A 17228-nucleotide genomic window follows, 5' to 3' on the forward strand; every position below is an offset into this window, starting at 1 on the left:
TACAGGTAATGTGGGGTGGTTACGGGCAACCAGGGGTGGTTATGGGCAACCTGAGGTGGTTACAGGTAATCTGGGGTGGTTACGGACAACATGGGGTGATCACGGGCAACCTGCTGTGGTTACAGGCAACGTGGGGTGGTTACAGGCAACGCGGGGTGGTTACGGGCAACGTGTGGTGGTTATGGGCAACGTGTGGTGGTCACGGGCAACCTGCTGTGGTTACGGCAACGTGGGGTGGTTACAGGCAACGTGGGCTGGTTACAGGCAACGTGGGCTGGTTACAGGCAACGTGGGCTGGTTACGGGCAACGTGGGCTGGTTACGGGCAACGTGGGCTGGTAACGGGCAACGTGGGCTGGTTACGGGCAACCTGCTTTGCTTACAGACAATCTGGGATGGTTACGGGAAACGTGGGGTGGTTACGGGCAACCTGCAGTGCTTACAGACAATCTGGGGTGGATACGGGCAACGTGGGGTGGTTACGGGCAACCTGCAATGCTTACAGACAATCTGGGGTGGTTACAGGCAACGTGGGCTGGTTACGGGCAACCTGCAGTGCTTACAGACAATCTGAGGTGGATACGGGCAATGTGGGGTGGTTACGCGCAACCTGCAGTGCTTACAGACAATCTGGGGTGGTTACGGGCAACGTGGGGTGGTTACGGGCAATGTGGGGTGGTTATGGATAAACTGAAGTTCTTATAGGCAATCTGGGGTGGGTACCTGTAATCTGACATGGGCACCGCAATCTGGAGGGGGTCATTGGCAATTTGGGGTGGTCAGAGGCGACGTGTGGTGGTCAGAGGCGACGTGTGGTGGTCAGAGGCGACGTGTGGTGGTCAGAGGCGACGTGCGGTGGTCAGAGGCATCGTGGCGTGGTCAGAGGCATAGTGGCGTGGTCAGAGGCATCGTGGCGTGGTCAGAGGCATAGTGGCGTGGTCAGAGGCATCGTGGCGTGGTCAGAGGCATCGTGGCGTGGTCAGAGGCATCGTGGCGTGGTCAGAGGCATCGTGGCGTGGTCAGAGGCAACGCGCGGTGGTTACGTGCAATCTGGGGGGGGGGGGTTACATGTAATCTGGCATGATTACGGGGAACCTGGGGGGGTTATGTGCAACCTGGAAGGGTTACAGACAATCTGGGATTGTTACTGATAAACTGAAGTGCCTATAGGTAATCTGGGGTGGGTACATGTAATTTGGGGTGGTTACGGGCAATCTGGAGGGGGTCACTGGCAATTTGCGGTGGTTACGGGCAACGTGCGGTGGTTACGGGCAACGTGCGGTGGTTACGGGCAACGTGCGGTGGTTACGGGTAATCTGGGGAGGGGTTAGGGGTAATTTGGGAGTAAACTGCAATTATTACTATAATAAAAAGTGTGTGTTTTATTTTTTTGTATGTTTGTCACTTTTTGTACTTTATACATTCATTTTCACTGTATTACTATGATTACTGTGATATTTTCTATCTCAGTAATCATAGTTCAGTGACAGAGACCAAATTGGTCTCTGTCACTTTAAATTTTCTGAGTTGGCTGGTTGTGAAGCGCATGCGCACTTCATAACCAGCCAGGACGTCGAGGAGGAAGGAGCTCCAGGAGCAGGTAACGTATATGGGGAAGGGGGGGGGGGTGACTGGGGGACGGGGGTGACAGGGGGGGTGGGGGGCGACTTGGGGGGTGGGGGGACATCACTTTTTATCCCCTGTCACCAATCATTTATGGTGACAGGGGATAAAAAGTGTCGGGAGCACAAGGCACAAGCGATCAGCGGTATATAGTATATACCGCTGATCGCTTGTACCGGGACCCCACAGGGGGGTCCCCGATGACTGCCCCATGCTCTCCGCTACCTCCGGTGGCGGAGAGCATGGGGCTTTCATTCATTTTAACTTTTTAATCGCTGTGAACCGACGTTAGTCGGTTCACAGCGATGGCGGCGGCCATCTTGGAAATGATGGCCGCCGGGGGAGGGGGGTTAGTTATCGGGGCACTAGGGGGGTCTGATCTGGGGTCTGATATACACTTATTTCATCTCCCCCCGCCGTAGATTCACGGCGGGGGGAGATGAAAGGCGGCGGGGGCACAGGTAATCCCCTTTACCGACGGCCGCCGCTATAACGTTAATAGCGGCGATCGTCGGTAAGGGGGGGGGGGTCCGGGACGGACCTCACACACTGCCCCAACCCCTCAGCTACCTCCGGTAGCCGGGGGGATGGGGTGGGGGCCGTCCCGGCCCCGCAGCCTTATTCTCTGCCATCGCCGTAAAAAGCTGATGGCAGCAGAATAAGGACCATTAGTGACCGCCGTAGAAAGCCGTATCGGCGGTCACTAAGGGGTTAAGAAACTCTGTAATAGGTTTTATAAACCAAAAGAGTTTCCTTCTGTACTGAAAAAGCAATCTCCCAGCCTCCCCCCCTCACATCAGATGAAGCAGGATTTCTGTGTCCATTATGTGGCTATGGAGAGGGGAGGGGCTGTTAGGAGTGACTGAGCACGGAGCAGTCCTGCACAGCACAACACCCTGCAATCTTCTCTCAGTAAGTTCATAGATAAGCACTGACCTTTCTGACACCTGAATTTAGCGTTTTAGGTGCCCAGAGAGTCTACAAACAGCTGACCTTCATGTCACCTCTTCCTGCTCCCTCATCTCCTTCAGCCCATCCCCCCTTCATAGGCTTACAATGGAGAGAGCAGAGCCCGTCTTTACTGGCTTCTCTGTAATGAAGACGTGTTTGCCTGATAATGCACAGATAAGAAGTCAGGGGGGAGGCTGGGAGATTGCTTCTTGAGTACAGAAGGAGGCTTTTTTGGCTGATGAAACCTATTACAGAGTTTCTTAAAATCGCTTATACTACTGATTTCTGCAATAAAAAAAACATGACAGTTATACTTTAAAGGAGAAATCTGGAGAAAATCATAATTTTTCAGGAGGCAGGAGCAGAGAGAAACATAATAAACAAGCTCGTCTCAACTGATGGATTTGCCAACTCAGCCAGTCAGTGACTAGGAAGGGACACTGCTGCAGTCACTGATTGACTGAGCAGGCAATCCATCAGCCAGGTCAGGTATTTTCACCTGTGCCGTGATGACATAGTAACTTGGATGAAAATGAGTTCTGACGAGGGTCCCGAAGCCAGTGATGTGGCGCTGTGGAGGCAGAGGGAGAGGTTAATAGTGCTTGTTTATAATCCCCACCCATCCCCCCACCCCTGTCTCCTGCCCCTTGGTAAATTATGATTATCCCCAGAGTTCTCCTTTAAATCCTTGAGTCTTTCCTGATTTCATCTACCAATTTTGTAGCCCGTTTTCGGACCTTTTCTTTTTATACATATCTTTTTGTAAGTGAAGTCTCCAGAAATGGGGGTTAAGGGGGCTGACTTTACGCAGTGGGATGACTATTCATTTGCGAGTATATAATCGTATAGAAAGTGACAGTGAAGGGATCAGCAGCGGATTTTGCTTCAAACTTGCATTGTGAAATCCACTGCGGATAAGTTATGTGTGAACCCACCCTTAGGTCGCGTTCAGTTTTTTTTTTTTTAAATCAATGGGTCTGGCATAGATGTCCTTTATATATGGTGGCATTCTGTCTGGTCAGCTAGTTTTCCGATGTATACCACAAGCATGGGGTAGCTTTTATATGTGAACATAGCCTAAGGCTTCCTTATTTACTCATGCTAACGCACAGCATACTAATTTTAAAGCTCTTGTAAAACACTCAAGGGACAATGTAACTTCTGTATCTAAGTAACTAAATGCCTAAAACATTTCTACTGTGGAAATAACATATGCAGTTAGATGGTCTGGTAAACACTAAGTCTCTTTGAGCATGCAAGCAACAACTAAGTTATTCTGAAATCTTTAAAAAGAAATATAGTCATCATTGGTTATCTCTGACTAGTGCAAAAGGTTATCCATCGTTTTGTTTGGTACAATTAATATATAAGGTTGTGTTCACACTTGTTGCATTTGTTGCCCTTTTACCTTAGATGTAACATTGCCAAAGAGACATTGGTCCTCATTTATATATAAATGGCTGACAGACATTCTCATTGTTGCCCATAGTAACCAATCTAGGCAAAAACTTCTGCCATGACAATGGAAGTGACAAGATATGTCTAAATCTTTGGTTAACCTACATTTAATGCCATTTATAGCAATGACCCCACATAAAGGGAATTAGTTTTATAGTCATTCCAAATCAATACAGTAGGTGATCTTTTTTGCATTCCCAAGATCATAGGCAGCTATAGTAGTCAATATGTGGATAACATCAGATTTTTATTTAAGTTGTTGTTTTGTTAATTATTTGCTTTGGATTTTCATACACAAAAACCTATAAGTAAAAATGCTGAGGTTCAGTTACAGGATCAAAGCCACAATATCACAGTGTTCCCATTGTTATTCTGTAACCTTCCTTCTGTAATTTTCCTTAGATCATTTTCATTTCCTAAATCCATGCAGTTTACACAGCAATCTTGGCTATGTTCTTCTGAGACAAATTGGATTTTTATAACCAGCACTTGGTTAAAGGATTTTAAGGTGCTCATATCTATAGAGAATAGTTATTACTGGTGATAACCTGGCTGTGCAGCTAGATCATGGAGCGAATTTGTGTTTTATATGGCAGTTAATTGTGACTTACTTGGGTTAGAGAACTGCGCCTTAATGATTTGATCCTTTATTATTGCGACATTTTAAAAAATTCTGATAACAACACGTCTTCATTACCTTAGATGCAAAATTGCTATATAGACCTTGTGTAGTTCTAGGGGTTGGCTACTTTATAGTAAAATAGTTCAGTGTAAGGTATTAGTAACTGTACTCACTGTATATACTGACAGCTGTTTCCTGTGTACCCATAAGAGCTAAAATCAGACTCCCCTCCTCCAGACTGTGCTGCCCTGGTCTGTGGTGAGTCCTTCCATAAGATGGTCAACATGGAGGGGCATGTGACCATGTTCCACCCCCAGTATCTACCACTGAGTCTGTATATACCTATAGAAGACACTGGGGGTGGGGCATGGTCACATGCTCCTCCATGTCGGCCATCTTATGGACAGAATCACCACAGAGCAGGGCAGAATAGCCTGGAGGAGGGGAGGCTGATTTTAGTTCTGAGGTACACAGGGAGCAGCTGTCAGTATATACAGTGAGTACAGTTGCTAATACTGTACACTGCACAAGTTTACTATAAAGTGGTCAATTCCTTTGAATACTTGTGGATGTGTATAAGTGGATCTGAGTGCGCACACTGGGCTTCATTAATTAGAAACTAGCAAACTGGCCTTGATGTCCATGGAGATCAGTCAAAGCTAAAGTTTCATTTAATGAACTGCTTTGCGGTATTACTACACACTACAGAATTGTAGTGTCAATTCTTTGAGCGGAGGGACGCCGAAAGTGGAGGCACGTGAGCCATCCCATTCAAACTCCGTGAAGGGGAGTCCCAAACAAAATTTTGCCGCCATTTCTGTAGAGTGAACGGGCCCTTTGGGAATTTTGTCTAGATTGGTTACTATGGGCAACAATAAGAATGTCTGTCAAGCATTTATATATAAATGAGGGCCAATGTCTCTATGGCAATGCTGCATCTAAGGTCATTGCTATAAATGGCATTAAATGTAGGTTTACTAAAGATTTAGATATTTTTCTTGTCACTTCCATTGTCATGGCTGAAGTTTCCATAGAAACATCATGCATAGATACCTATTTCCACAGTAACTACTATTGATGTGCTGTAATTTATTTCATGTACTGTTTCTAATAGCTCCCATTTTAAGTATTTGGATTCCATACACCCAAAAGGTCTGGGCTCTGAGCTATCTCCCTTCTTCCTTCAAGGAAACCATTATGTACTGAGGGAAAATGTGTTGAAAGTGGGAAAATGGTTACTATGAAAGATGAAGCCCAGTTGAAGAAGTAAATGTAATTTTAAGCACCTTTTCAGATTCATACTCTTTATGTGGTGGGACCTTTACTAAGGATATATTAAACTAACCTGGGCTGGCGAAATTAGGGTTTTCATATTATTGTTTATAAAATGAGTCCATGTTTAGCAGGTAAAAGCAGGGGGGCAGCAGGAGGATCTAAAGATCGTCTGGAGACCCCACAGGGAATGGCGGCAGTCTGCTACCACTGCTCCTATTACACGAAGCGACATGACATTGTGCATGTTGGCTGTTCGTTGCCTTTTATATGTAGCTATTACACCAAGCAATTATCGGCTGTAATGGCTGTATAATCGGCCGAATACAGCCCATAATTGCTTGATGTAATAGGGCCAGCAAATCTGGGCCAGTGTGTTTTTCATCATCTTGGGATCATAAGAACTAGGGTTTCTTTTTATGTAAGCTCACAACATTCTACTAAGCAAAATGGAATAAAAATAACAACACTACTCTCTTACAGGAAAAGGTTAAGTTAATCTTAATCTTGCTACAGAAGGAATAGTTTTCTGAGAAAACTAATTTCTTAGTAAATCTAATTGAGTAAAATGCCTTGCACACTATGATCTATCAATGAAATCTACTCAAAGTGCATTTGAGTCTCTCTGTGACCTCAATGTAATTCAAGCAATCAATGTGTGCCTTGGGCAAGTCTTTAGCAGATAAGCAGCCTACCTCCCCATTACACAATGGGCATCTATTAATTGAGGGCTATTTATACCCCCCACTAATGCTGATGCTTTGTAACACTGTTATTATGCAAGTAATACAAGTTTGTATAGGTTCTTCTATTATCAATGGATGTTAGAAATCAGTTATACATTGATCAGTGCTGAATTCACAGGATCCTGTAGATGTGGACACAAAGTGTGCAAAAACTATAGGCCCAATTACACAAAGCGATTAATGGCCGTACCTGGCCGAATACCAGCCATTACGACAATAATCGTTTGGTGTACTAGGACGTGCACAATGACGGCTGACCGCGGTCTTTCAACATGTTGAGAGATGTTGACCATGTCAGAAACGGTCTGCTTTGCGTTGCTCCGCATACTAGGAGCGGCGGCAGACTGCCACTGACTACAATGGGCTACCCAGATAATCTAAGTATCAACCAGGCAGCCCCCTCCTGGTGCTCCCCGCACGCTGACGTGCTGACGTGAAGGGAAAGCAAGATCTTAACTCACAGGTTGGTGCACACTCCCCTCTCATTATTGTGCCATGTAATACTGCCTTAGGGTATAAACCCACACACCGTATATGCAGCAGATATGCAACAAATACGCAGCAGATTTGTTGGTACAGATTTGATGCTGTGTTCAGTTATTTAGATCTAATCTGCTGCGATTTTGCTGCGATTTTGCTGCGAGTTTGCTGCGTATCGCAGCAGTAAATACGCTGCATATACGGTGTGTGGGTTTATACCCTTAAACAGTACCTGTCATTTAATTTTTTTTCTGCACAAATCAATAGTACAGGCAATTTTAAGAAGCTTTGTAATTGGGTTTATTAGCCAAAAAATGCATTTTTATCATGAAAAAGCAGTTTAAAGCTCTCCCCCCTGTCTTCATTGTTCTCTATGGAGAGGGGACGGGTTGAGGGAGATGAAGCACCAAAACAGGACAACAAAGAGTTATCTCTTCTGAGGTCAGCTCCTCTGAATTCAAGCTTTCACACAGTTCCCACTATGTAATCCTTTGTTCTCTGCACTATGCTTGCGACTAATCTCCCTCCTTCCTCCCCCCTCCCCTCTCCATAGAACAGACAGTGGCACGTCTGATGCAACAAGATGTGATTTCCTGATAATGAGCAGCGGATGAGAGAGAGGAGGGAGGGGGGGGTACCTGGGGAAAGTCTTTTTGAATGCAGATAATGGCATATTTGCCTAATAAAACCGATTACATTTTTTTTAAATCACCTGGACTATTGATTTCTACCCCCACCAAAAAAATATGACAGTGGAACTTTAAGCATACTTCTTCATTATTTCCCTCAAGGCTTGTCCTTTTCCCAAATGACTGCACATAGGTATATATCTCTCTGGCCCAATGGAAGTAATTGAGTCCTATTTACTTTGTGGACACAGTCCAACACATAGAAAGCATCATCTCAGGTCAACTTTGTATTTTATATAATTTTATATGACAATAAACATTAACATGTTATAGTTGTACTGCTACAAAAACAAAACTGGAAGATACTACATTTTAGCAATCAATGAGAAAAAAGAGATCAGCTATCCAGATATCTTTCATCTACTGTATCTATGTGTTTGTAACTAAATTATAAGGTAATACAGCAGACCATGTTAATCAGAGCTGGGTATCAACTACCTGGAAAACAGACTATAAACTAACTTGCAAATCTGTGTGATTTTTGCATGTGGTTTTTAGATTATAGGCTTTTTTCAGGTATTTTTGAGGTCATTGTTGTTGTTATTTCTGGAGTTATTCTTTCTACGGATACTGAGACAATTTTAAAGGCTTTACCAACCAGAGAATATGTAAATGTGACTGTGTGTTGATGTGAAAATGTCTTGTGTCTAATTAACAAAGAAAAATGGCCGAGCTGGTAGAATGCCAAATAGAGCATATCATGTTTGTTGTGGTGAATAAACTATTAATAAAAATGTTAGTCCTCTTATCTGAAGTATGAAATGATCAGTCAAGGCTGAATTTGTTATAGTAAAAAAAAACATAAAAAATCGGACAAATTTTTGATCCACTAGATCTCTGAAAGCTAAATCAATGTCTGTGGAGGTGGAAGCAGCACCCTTGGGGGGAAATCCTGGTGCATGCCACTTAGGGGGTTCAGTCTGTGGTACCCCCATTGGAATGTGGATTGTATGTAAAAAAGGATGAGTGACAGCACCAAGTACTGTAACGGAAAAGTTTAACTACTTAATCCTAGGACCAGTATTTAATGTTCATTCACCCACTTTTTTCACCAAAATCCAGGCTGCATGATGACAATAATAAATGCCATGCTCTGCCTCTGCCAGGCCCTGTGATATGCAGAACACCAGTGGCGTAGCTACCATAGAGGCAGGGTAGGCAGTTGCTATGGGGCCCGAACAGGATGGGGGGCCCGGGGGGGGAGAAGGTAAGAGTGTGTGTCCTTCCGCTTAACCCCTTATGTACTGCAGTGTGTAAGTGACCCAATGTTTACTTACATGCTGCAACACAAAAAAGGTTAACAAGCAGAAGACAGATATCTGCTTAACTGCTCTGATAACCTCTGTTCTCCAGCTGTGAAGTAGGAAAGGAAAATGTGCAGAGCTCCGTGCAGAGGTCAGGGGTTATCAGGGCATGAGCAGTAAAGCAGATATCTCTTTGCCTTCTGAACTTTGCGTCACTTACACACTACAGTACATTAAGGGGTTAAGCAGAAGGTAGTCTGCTCATGCATCTAAGTATTTAACCATGAGGGCTCCTAATGGGCCCTTTTAGGTAAAAAAAGTGGACTGTCATAGCAAGCAGCCATTGGCTCTCTGCTTGCTGTGCCAGTCGCTCTTGTGGCTGCAGCCAGGAACATCACAGAGCATATATATATATATATATATATATATATATATATATATATATATATATATAGAAATCAAAAATATTCCACGGCACTAGAGGTGAGGGAGGGTGCCCGCTCTTCACCGCCCGAATCAAGGCGGAACAATATAAAATCCAAAAATGTAGCGGCACATCCAATCGTGAATCAAGTGAAATTTATTTGCTCATAAATAGTACAGCAATGTTTCAGTCCATACTATATGGACCTTTCTCAAGCCATAGTGAACACACTAGCACAGCAAAATCTTATATACATGTGTGAATAAATCAATAAAGTGACGACACAGACATCAATTAGTGAAAAAGACATGTTGAAAAACATATGTTACAAGTGAGTACTCACTTGTAACATATGTTTTTCAACATGTCTTTTTCACTAATTGATGTCTGTGTCGTCACTTTATTGATTTATTCACACATGTATATAAGATTTTGCTGTGCTAGTGTGTTCACTATGGCTTGAGAAAGGTCCATATAGTATGGACTGAAACGTTGCTGTACTTTTTATGAGCAAATAAATTTCACTTGATTCACGATTGGATGTGCCGCTACATTTTTGGATTTTATATATATATATATATATCTAGAATATAGTCCACAGCACTCGTTCTCAATGAAAAAAGTGTGTAAATTTATTCCATCATATCAAAATTAGCAAAGTGCAGCACACAATATACCAAGTACGACGTTTCAGCGAACAGACTTCGCCATCTTCAAGCGAAGTCTGTTCGCTGAAACGTCGTACTTGGTATATTGTGTGCTGCACTTTGCTATTTTTGATATGATGGAATAAATTTACACACTTTTTTCCATTGAGAACGAGTGCTGTGGACTATATTCTGGATATTTACCTTACCCTTGGTCGGGACTGATCCGCTGGCACCAAGACTATTCGTTTTGTGGAGTGCTTCTGAATTATCTACAACCTATATATATATATATATATATATATATATATATATATATATATATATATATAGTCTTGTGTGTAGGGGAGGGGCCCTTAAATTTTTTTGCTATGGGGCCCTGTGATTCCTAGCTACGCCCCTGCAGAACACATTTATAGCTTATATTTATTATGCATTTAACAGGGCTGAGAGGAGCTTGATACAAGAGACTCAGCCTGCCAGAGCAAGAGGACCTTCAACATGTTTGTAAAATATACTATACTGTACAGTGTGAGACAAGTGCTTCTCACACTCACATGATATACAGAAGGTGTGCATGCCCAGCACTATTACTTTTAATTGCATTATAAACTTAATATTGAAAAGGTGGACAAAGCATCCATAAAGTATAATAGCTAATATGTAGAATTTAGCAAATCTCCCAAAATGCACCTGGCTTAGTGATGGCATTCAGCAACGGTGTTTACACCTGGCCTTGTGCACACAATGAGTGGCATAAAGTATGTACAACAAGACGGAATATTATAGGTGGGCATTACTGAAATACTGGGTCAACAGTCACAGCATGCCTAAATAATATACACACAAAAAAGTGTATATGCCTTACTGCTCAGTGTACAGACGATAAACTGCAATTATAGTCTGATATTCAACTTATAGATTGCCAAATTTATTGGGGTTAGGAGTTGTCCATTAATGTATTACATTCTTGAAAAATAAATATAATAATGCAAGACTATAGTTGCAAGTAGAAAAAACTATACAATATAACTATAACTATACAATATTTAAACAAAAAGTCTCGGGGGAAACATATGGTATCCATATGTTCACATTTATATGGGAAATTCAAAACATAAAAAGGTAACAAAATATTATATATATATATATATATATATATATGTATATATATATATATATATATATATATATATTATACATTTCAAACTGAGCTGTAACTTTAAGTTTCTGGATCCTATGCAAAATCTGTACCAGTAACCCACCCTCAACTGTCCTGTCCCATTTATACAGCAATACTGCTGTTCTCTGAGGTAGTAGAAGGGACCCTTAACCGCCTGTGCCCAGGTGTAATTGAAACCTCTGCACCCCTTCTTGTCAAACCCCTGAATACAAGCTGTTTGTTTTTTTTATATTTAATTTTCCTATATGAATAGCAGTATAAATATATGCAGTACCTGAGTTCTGATGCCAGGGATTGTTGTCAGATGCCATTTGAGGGATGGTCAGTGGGGATGCACCACAGTTCGATTCCACAAGTTCACCCACCACCTGCACCTGGGAGTTATTTCGTGACCTTAACGCAAGCTTGAGAGGGGCTATAAGATTGAACTGTACTCTGGATAGGCAGCCGCTGAAGCCTGGAGTGTTGTAGGATTGGATCTCTTGGTCTATAGTCCCAGTCTCTGGAGACACAAAAGAAAATTGATGAGTTAGCAAGTCATTGCAATTTAAAGGATGTAGAGAGAATCTCAGTAGTGGTCAATCTTGTCAGGCAGACAGAACTATGTGCGAGCAGCTCCATTTTCCGCATTGCGGTGCAGATAACAGAACAGGAACACTGTTAAAGGTATATTTGGTAAACATCCAAATAAAAACAACCCTCTTCTTCAGTAATCAGCTCTTACAATGGTGAGCTTCTGAAAAGAGACTAAAGAAAGTGAGTCCATATGTCCTTTGGCAATCTTTGTGGTCTTATTCTAGGTATTATAAGAATTATAAGAACATTGTGAAGAGGTACAGGTTAGTTTTCAGCAAATAAATCATAACCACTTTGCATGTAATTTTGAAGAGTGTTTTCCATAGAATTAAACAGATCAAAGGCATTTGAAAGTGAAAAGCTGCTAATGTGGTCGATATCTGGGTCTGGCTCCTTTGAAGCATGATGCCTTCTGACCTTGCAGAAATCAGTGGTTTACCACAGACAGGAATCAGCCTCTTTTCCCAAGTGATAGCAGTAAAAAAAAGAAATCTATATAATACCAGTTTGTCATGCCAAAGCTAGGAGCCATACACCACTTTTATTAAACTTCCACAGCTGGAAATGAGTACTGAGCTTTAAAGGGGTTCTCCAGTGAAATTATTATTATTTTTTATATCATCTTCTGTTAGAAAGTTTCTAGGGTCTGACACATTGCTCTCTACTGCCACCTCCGGCCTGTGTCAGGAACTGTCCAGAGCAGTAGAGTTTTTCTATGGAGATTTGCTACTGCTCTCGACAGTTCTGTACTGGGTTAGCAGCAGACAGCACAGTGTCAGACTGGAAATAATACTCAACTTCCTGCAGAGCACACAACACCTAAGTACTGGAAGGCTTCAGTTCTTTATATAGAAGTAATTTAGAAATCTGGATAACTTTCTAGTACCAGTTAATTTGTAAAAAAAATGTTTTTGCAGTAACCCTTTAAACAAAGGTAAAATGGGGAGAATGTACTGAAGTCTGCATATTGCACAGATCAGCAAAGCAGTAAAATTTTTGAGCAACCCAACAAATTTGCAACGTTTGTCTGATCTTTGGCGTGTTCTCCAAGTGTGCAGGGCTTAGCGCTGAGGGGCTGTGGCTTTGCACAAACTCTGGGCAACTCCAAGGAAGCTTTTACTAAGTGGAAATGCTCTCCAGGGATGTAATGTGTGTATTTTTCTATGCGTACTTTATTTATTGTGATCATCTCAGACCAAAAAACCTAAAGAGAATCTTTTAGCTATTATTGCATAAATATGTATATTTCCCACAAATTAACAACTCTGAAGCAATTTTTTCTTAGAACACCTTAAACTGTATAAATATAATGACAAGTAGGTGTTACCATTCTCCCTTTATAATTGGGGTGTCCCTACACAGTTGGACACTGTCAGCTATATGGATCATATTGAAGCTATGTTCACACAAAGTATAAACAGCATGTGTTATTTGGCACATTTAAAAAACGGTCATTGTTTCGAGCATCGAAAAACAGGCGTAGTTTTAAATAAAAATTGCTTTTGGACAACAGACGGAAATAATTGACAATATTGTTAGGTCAATGGCTGAAGCAAACAATGGCTGTTGTTCAATACACTGTGTTGTTCAATTTACTGTGTTTTATACACGTTGTGTAAATTGAAAAAAAAAATTGTTGTGTTAACATTGCCTAAAATATGTACAACAGAACCAAGGCAGATATGAATAGCACCTAGGACAGAATTGGAATGGGTTGTTAAAGTATTGGTTAAAAATGGTGTCACCGTTATCATTAAATAAAAAAAAAACTTATATAGAATAAATCAGAAATTACATAGTGACAAACTAATTGTCAAGTCAAATAAGTGCTATGAGATCCTTGCTCACAAGAGCTTACACCTGCTAACCCGTAGTGCCCCTATTAATAACACATTCCTCCAAACCTGTGCACATGTGTAATTCTCAAATCTAGGCTCCTCACCCTATCACATATCTATACGTACTACTTCATCATCAAAACACTCAATGGAAGTATTCTTTTGATCCCTGCATAAAATATATATTTTTTAATCCATAAACTGTACCTCTCAATGGTACCCTAGGGGACTGCCTTTTCCGCCTGCCCCTTGTCCCATTAAAAATCAAGCAATTAGAGCTTAAGTGTATGTGATTGTGCTTACCAAACAGCTCCAAACTGCAGAGTAAGGGGAGAAGCTTACAACATTTTTATTGACATTGTGGGGAACTAAATTGCATCAACTAATGTAGATGTGATAGAACAATACATGATAATGAAGTCTTTAAAAAATAGAATATGATGTAGAATAGTAGTATCTCAATCAGGGCCGGATTAACTTTACTATGGGCCCCAGGCTGTTCACCAAGCTTGGGACCCCACCCAACCCACTGTAACTATGGTGGCACTAAGTCTTTTTCCTCCATAATGCAGCCTGTAAAGGACCTGTGGTGACATCATTGTAACATGATAAGGTCCTTCAATATATTCTCTAATGTTACTGCATTGTCTCCTGGCTGCAGTTTTGCCCTGATTTGTGCAAAATTTCGGTAAAAAGCTTAAATTTTTATGCAAATCATGACTGAACATAAGTCTGTTTGGGGGGCCATGGGCTCCTCAGGAGCTCAGGGCCCCGGGCTACCGCCCAAAACAGACCTATTATAATCCACTACTGATCTCAATAATATATGCAATGTATACCCCTAGCCAGAAAGTGTATTTTAATATACTAATATATTCTAATATACCAGGGTTACCTATAATAGTTAACTCTAAATTCACAATACCTTATCCTTCTTTCAGGTGGCGGCTAAATTTGTCTACCATTTACCACATCCTAGTAATAACATACTGTTCTGTGTCCCTCATTCTCACTTTTAACTCACACTGCAAAAACTCTCTATCTCTTTGTGTCTCATGTTTTAAACTCAAATAGTTGCACTGGGATTTTTTTGGTGTAAAAGTCAACAATTTTGGTTAAAGGAGGGGCTACTGTTGCTTGTACCATCCCCATCGATGATAGTTGACCTTGCTCATATAATACTGACCTTTATGACACAATGAACAGAGGCTTTTAGCCATGTATTTGTACAGTGGGCCTTTGTTTCAGACAAAACAAAATCAATTTTTACAAGACCCCTAGATCTGCATTGTACAGCACTGTAATAATAGCCCATAAAGCACATTACAAAAAGGAAGGAGAAATACAAGCACATATCTGATATACTGACTTTTACTATGTGTTAAAACACAAGAAGTTAACATCTTCCTGCAACATTACTTATTTGAGTCTGTCTGACATGAGCATTGCTGAGGTAAATACAATGTATAATGGAAGCATGCTAGAAATAGCTCTGTTACTGGGAAAGATGCCTTGACTGACTATTCCCTACTGTGATATTGATGTGTATAGATAGGCAGAGCAAGAACAGATGGAAAAAAACAGGATTCTAATTCCGTTTTTGAAGGGCGAAATGTTATACGGTATCTAAAAATACCAATGTATTGCTGGCAGTTCTGAAAGGAAAATGTAGTAGGAGGACTCGCTGCAGGAGTTTCAGTCCCAATAGAAGTAATAATGTTTTTGCCTTCAGCAACAATATAGAGACCTTCTATTATCTGCTTAGGATTTTTTGTCTTCTTTTGCCAAGTCCTCTAAATACTGGCAGACAGGTACTATACAGGTATATGACTGTATATATGTGTATATATATATATATATATATATATATATATATTTATATATATGTTTTATCACCTTGTTAAAGCAACAAATTAAATATAATTTTTCAGTTTCTAAAGTACTAGATATGCACAACACATGAGGGCTTAGATAGATTGCTCTGAATTATCAGTCTGTCTCAGACAATATTCAGACACATTATGGGAGATTTATCAAACTGGTGTAAAGCAGACTTGTCTCAGTTGCCCCTAGCAACCAATCAGATTCCACTTTACATTCCTCACAGATTCTTTGGAAAATGAAAGGTGGAATCTGATTGATTGCTAGGGGCAACTGAGACAATTCTACTTTACACTATGTTTGATAAATTTCCCTCATTGTTTTTGGACAAATAGCAACCGATAACAGCTCCACTTTGCTTTCTCAGAATAAAATGTGATTGGTTGCTAACTGTGATTTTTTGTCTGGGCCATTGTGTTTTCAAGTAGTGGTCCATATCCAAATGTCATCTCTGCAAAGATTATAAGGGTTAAAATGTAACTAGTGTCGCTATAAACTACATGCACATTTATTTAAAAAAGGCACATTCACTACTATACTTTATTTCAGAATCTTTTAATGTTTGGAGTCAAATATTTCATCTGCCATGCTGCTCTACAGTAGAGACCCCCACCCCTTTGTGTAGATCCTGAACCATTGGTATCTGCTGGGAGATGTAGCAAAAATAGGATGAGTTCAGTTAGGTATATTACACTGTTTAGGCCTTATTCACACATCCAATGAAATTGTCCATGGTCATGGACAATTTTAGGGCCCATTAAATCCTATGAACCTATTCATAGCATCTGTACCGTTGACTGTGCCATGAAAATATAGGACATGTTGCAGTGTGGAGTGGGATCGTGGCACAGTTGCGTTCATAGAACTCTATGGGATCTATGGGATGAGTGCGAGAGTACTTATGCCTTCAACCGCATAAGCAGTCTTCCCTTTTGTCCTTGTGTGCCACCACAGCCTCCCTGCTGGCATTTTTGCATCCCTGCAGGCTCCCCCCTTGCCCCTGGGTCCCCCCAGTCTCCCTTTTTACCCTTGTTAACTAATGCAGGCTCATATTTTTCTCTTACCTTGCTGTCACCCTGTCACGCCCTTACTGTACGGATCAGTGGAAAATACGGACACAGATGCAACGACAGATACAGTCATGGACTGTTCTCCATTGATCACGAATCTAGCAAATCATGGTCCTAAAAAATTACTGGACTTGTGAATGAGGCCTAAGGCAGTAGAACGGACTGGATAGGAGGAGGTGCCAGGAGACACAGATATTAGCATATTTGCCAACATCTGTAAAGCCATTCTCTGAACATTTAAGTGCTGCCCCCAGGAACATCACAGAAGACCCTGAAACAACCAAGCAGAGAGGCCTGTTTCTGGTGCCTCTCCCTGTCACTCATCCCCACCAAGTGCCCTGACAGGCAGAGAACGGGTGGGTAGCCGCCCAGAGGACTACCTGCTGCGCCTCTCCCTGCTGTGTGCAGGGGATTAAACTTCATTTTCTTGGGTATAAAGCTGCTGCTGCAGCCGCAGCCGATATGTGCCACTGGCTGCACAGGAGCTTTATACAGTGCTCCTGGGAACCAAATAAGCCTAACTAG

General features: G+C 41.6%; 1 protein-coding gene across 1 annotated transcript in view; it reads right to left on the reverse strand.

Annotated features, from left to right (window-relative positions):
- CNTNAP2 (contactin associated protein 2) overlaps positions 1 to 17228 on the reverse strand; it is a 1369824-nt gene that overhangs the window by 8022 nt on the left and 1344574 nt on the right. Inside the window, exon 22 of the mRNA XM_069958388.1 lies at positions 11613 to 11840. Coding sequence (XP_069814489.1) covers positions 11613 to 11840 — 228 coding nt within the window. The remainder of the gene's footprint in view (positions 1 to 11612; positions 11841 to 17228) is intronic.

This window comes from Dendropsophus ebraccatus, chromosome 2, assembly GCF_027789765.1.
Source record: "Dendropsophus ebraccatus isolate aDenEbr1 chromosome 2, aDenEbr1.pat, whole genome shotgun sequence".
Lineage (NCBI taxonomy): Eukaryota > Metazoa > Chordata > Amphibia > Anura > Hylidae > Dendropsophus > Dendropsophus ebraccatus.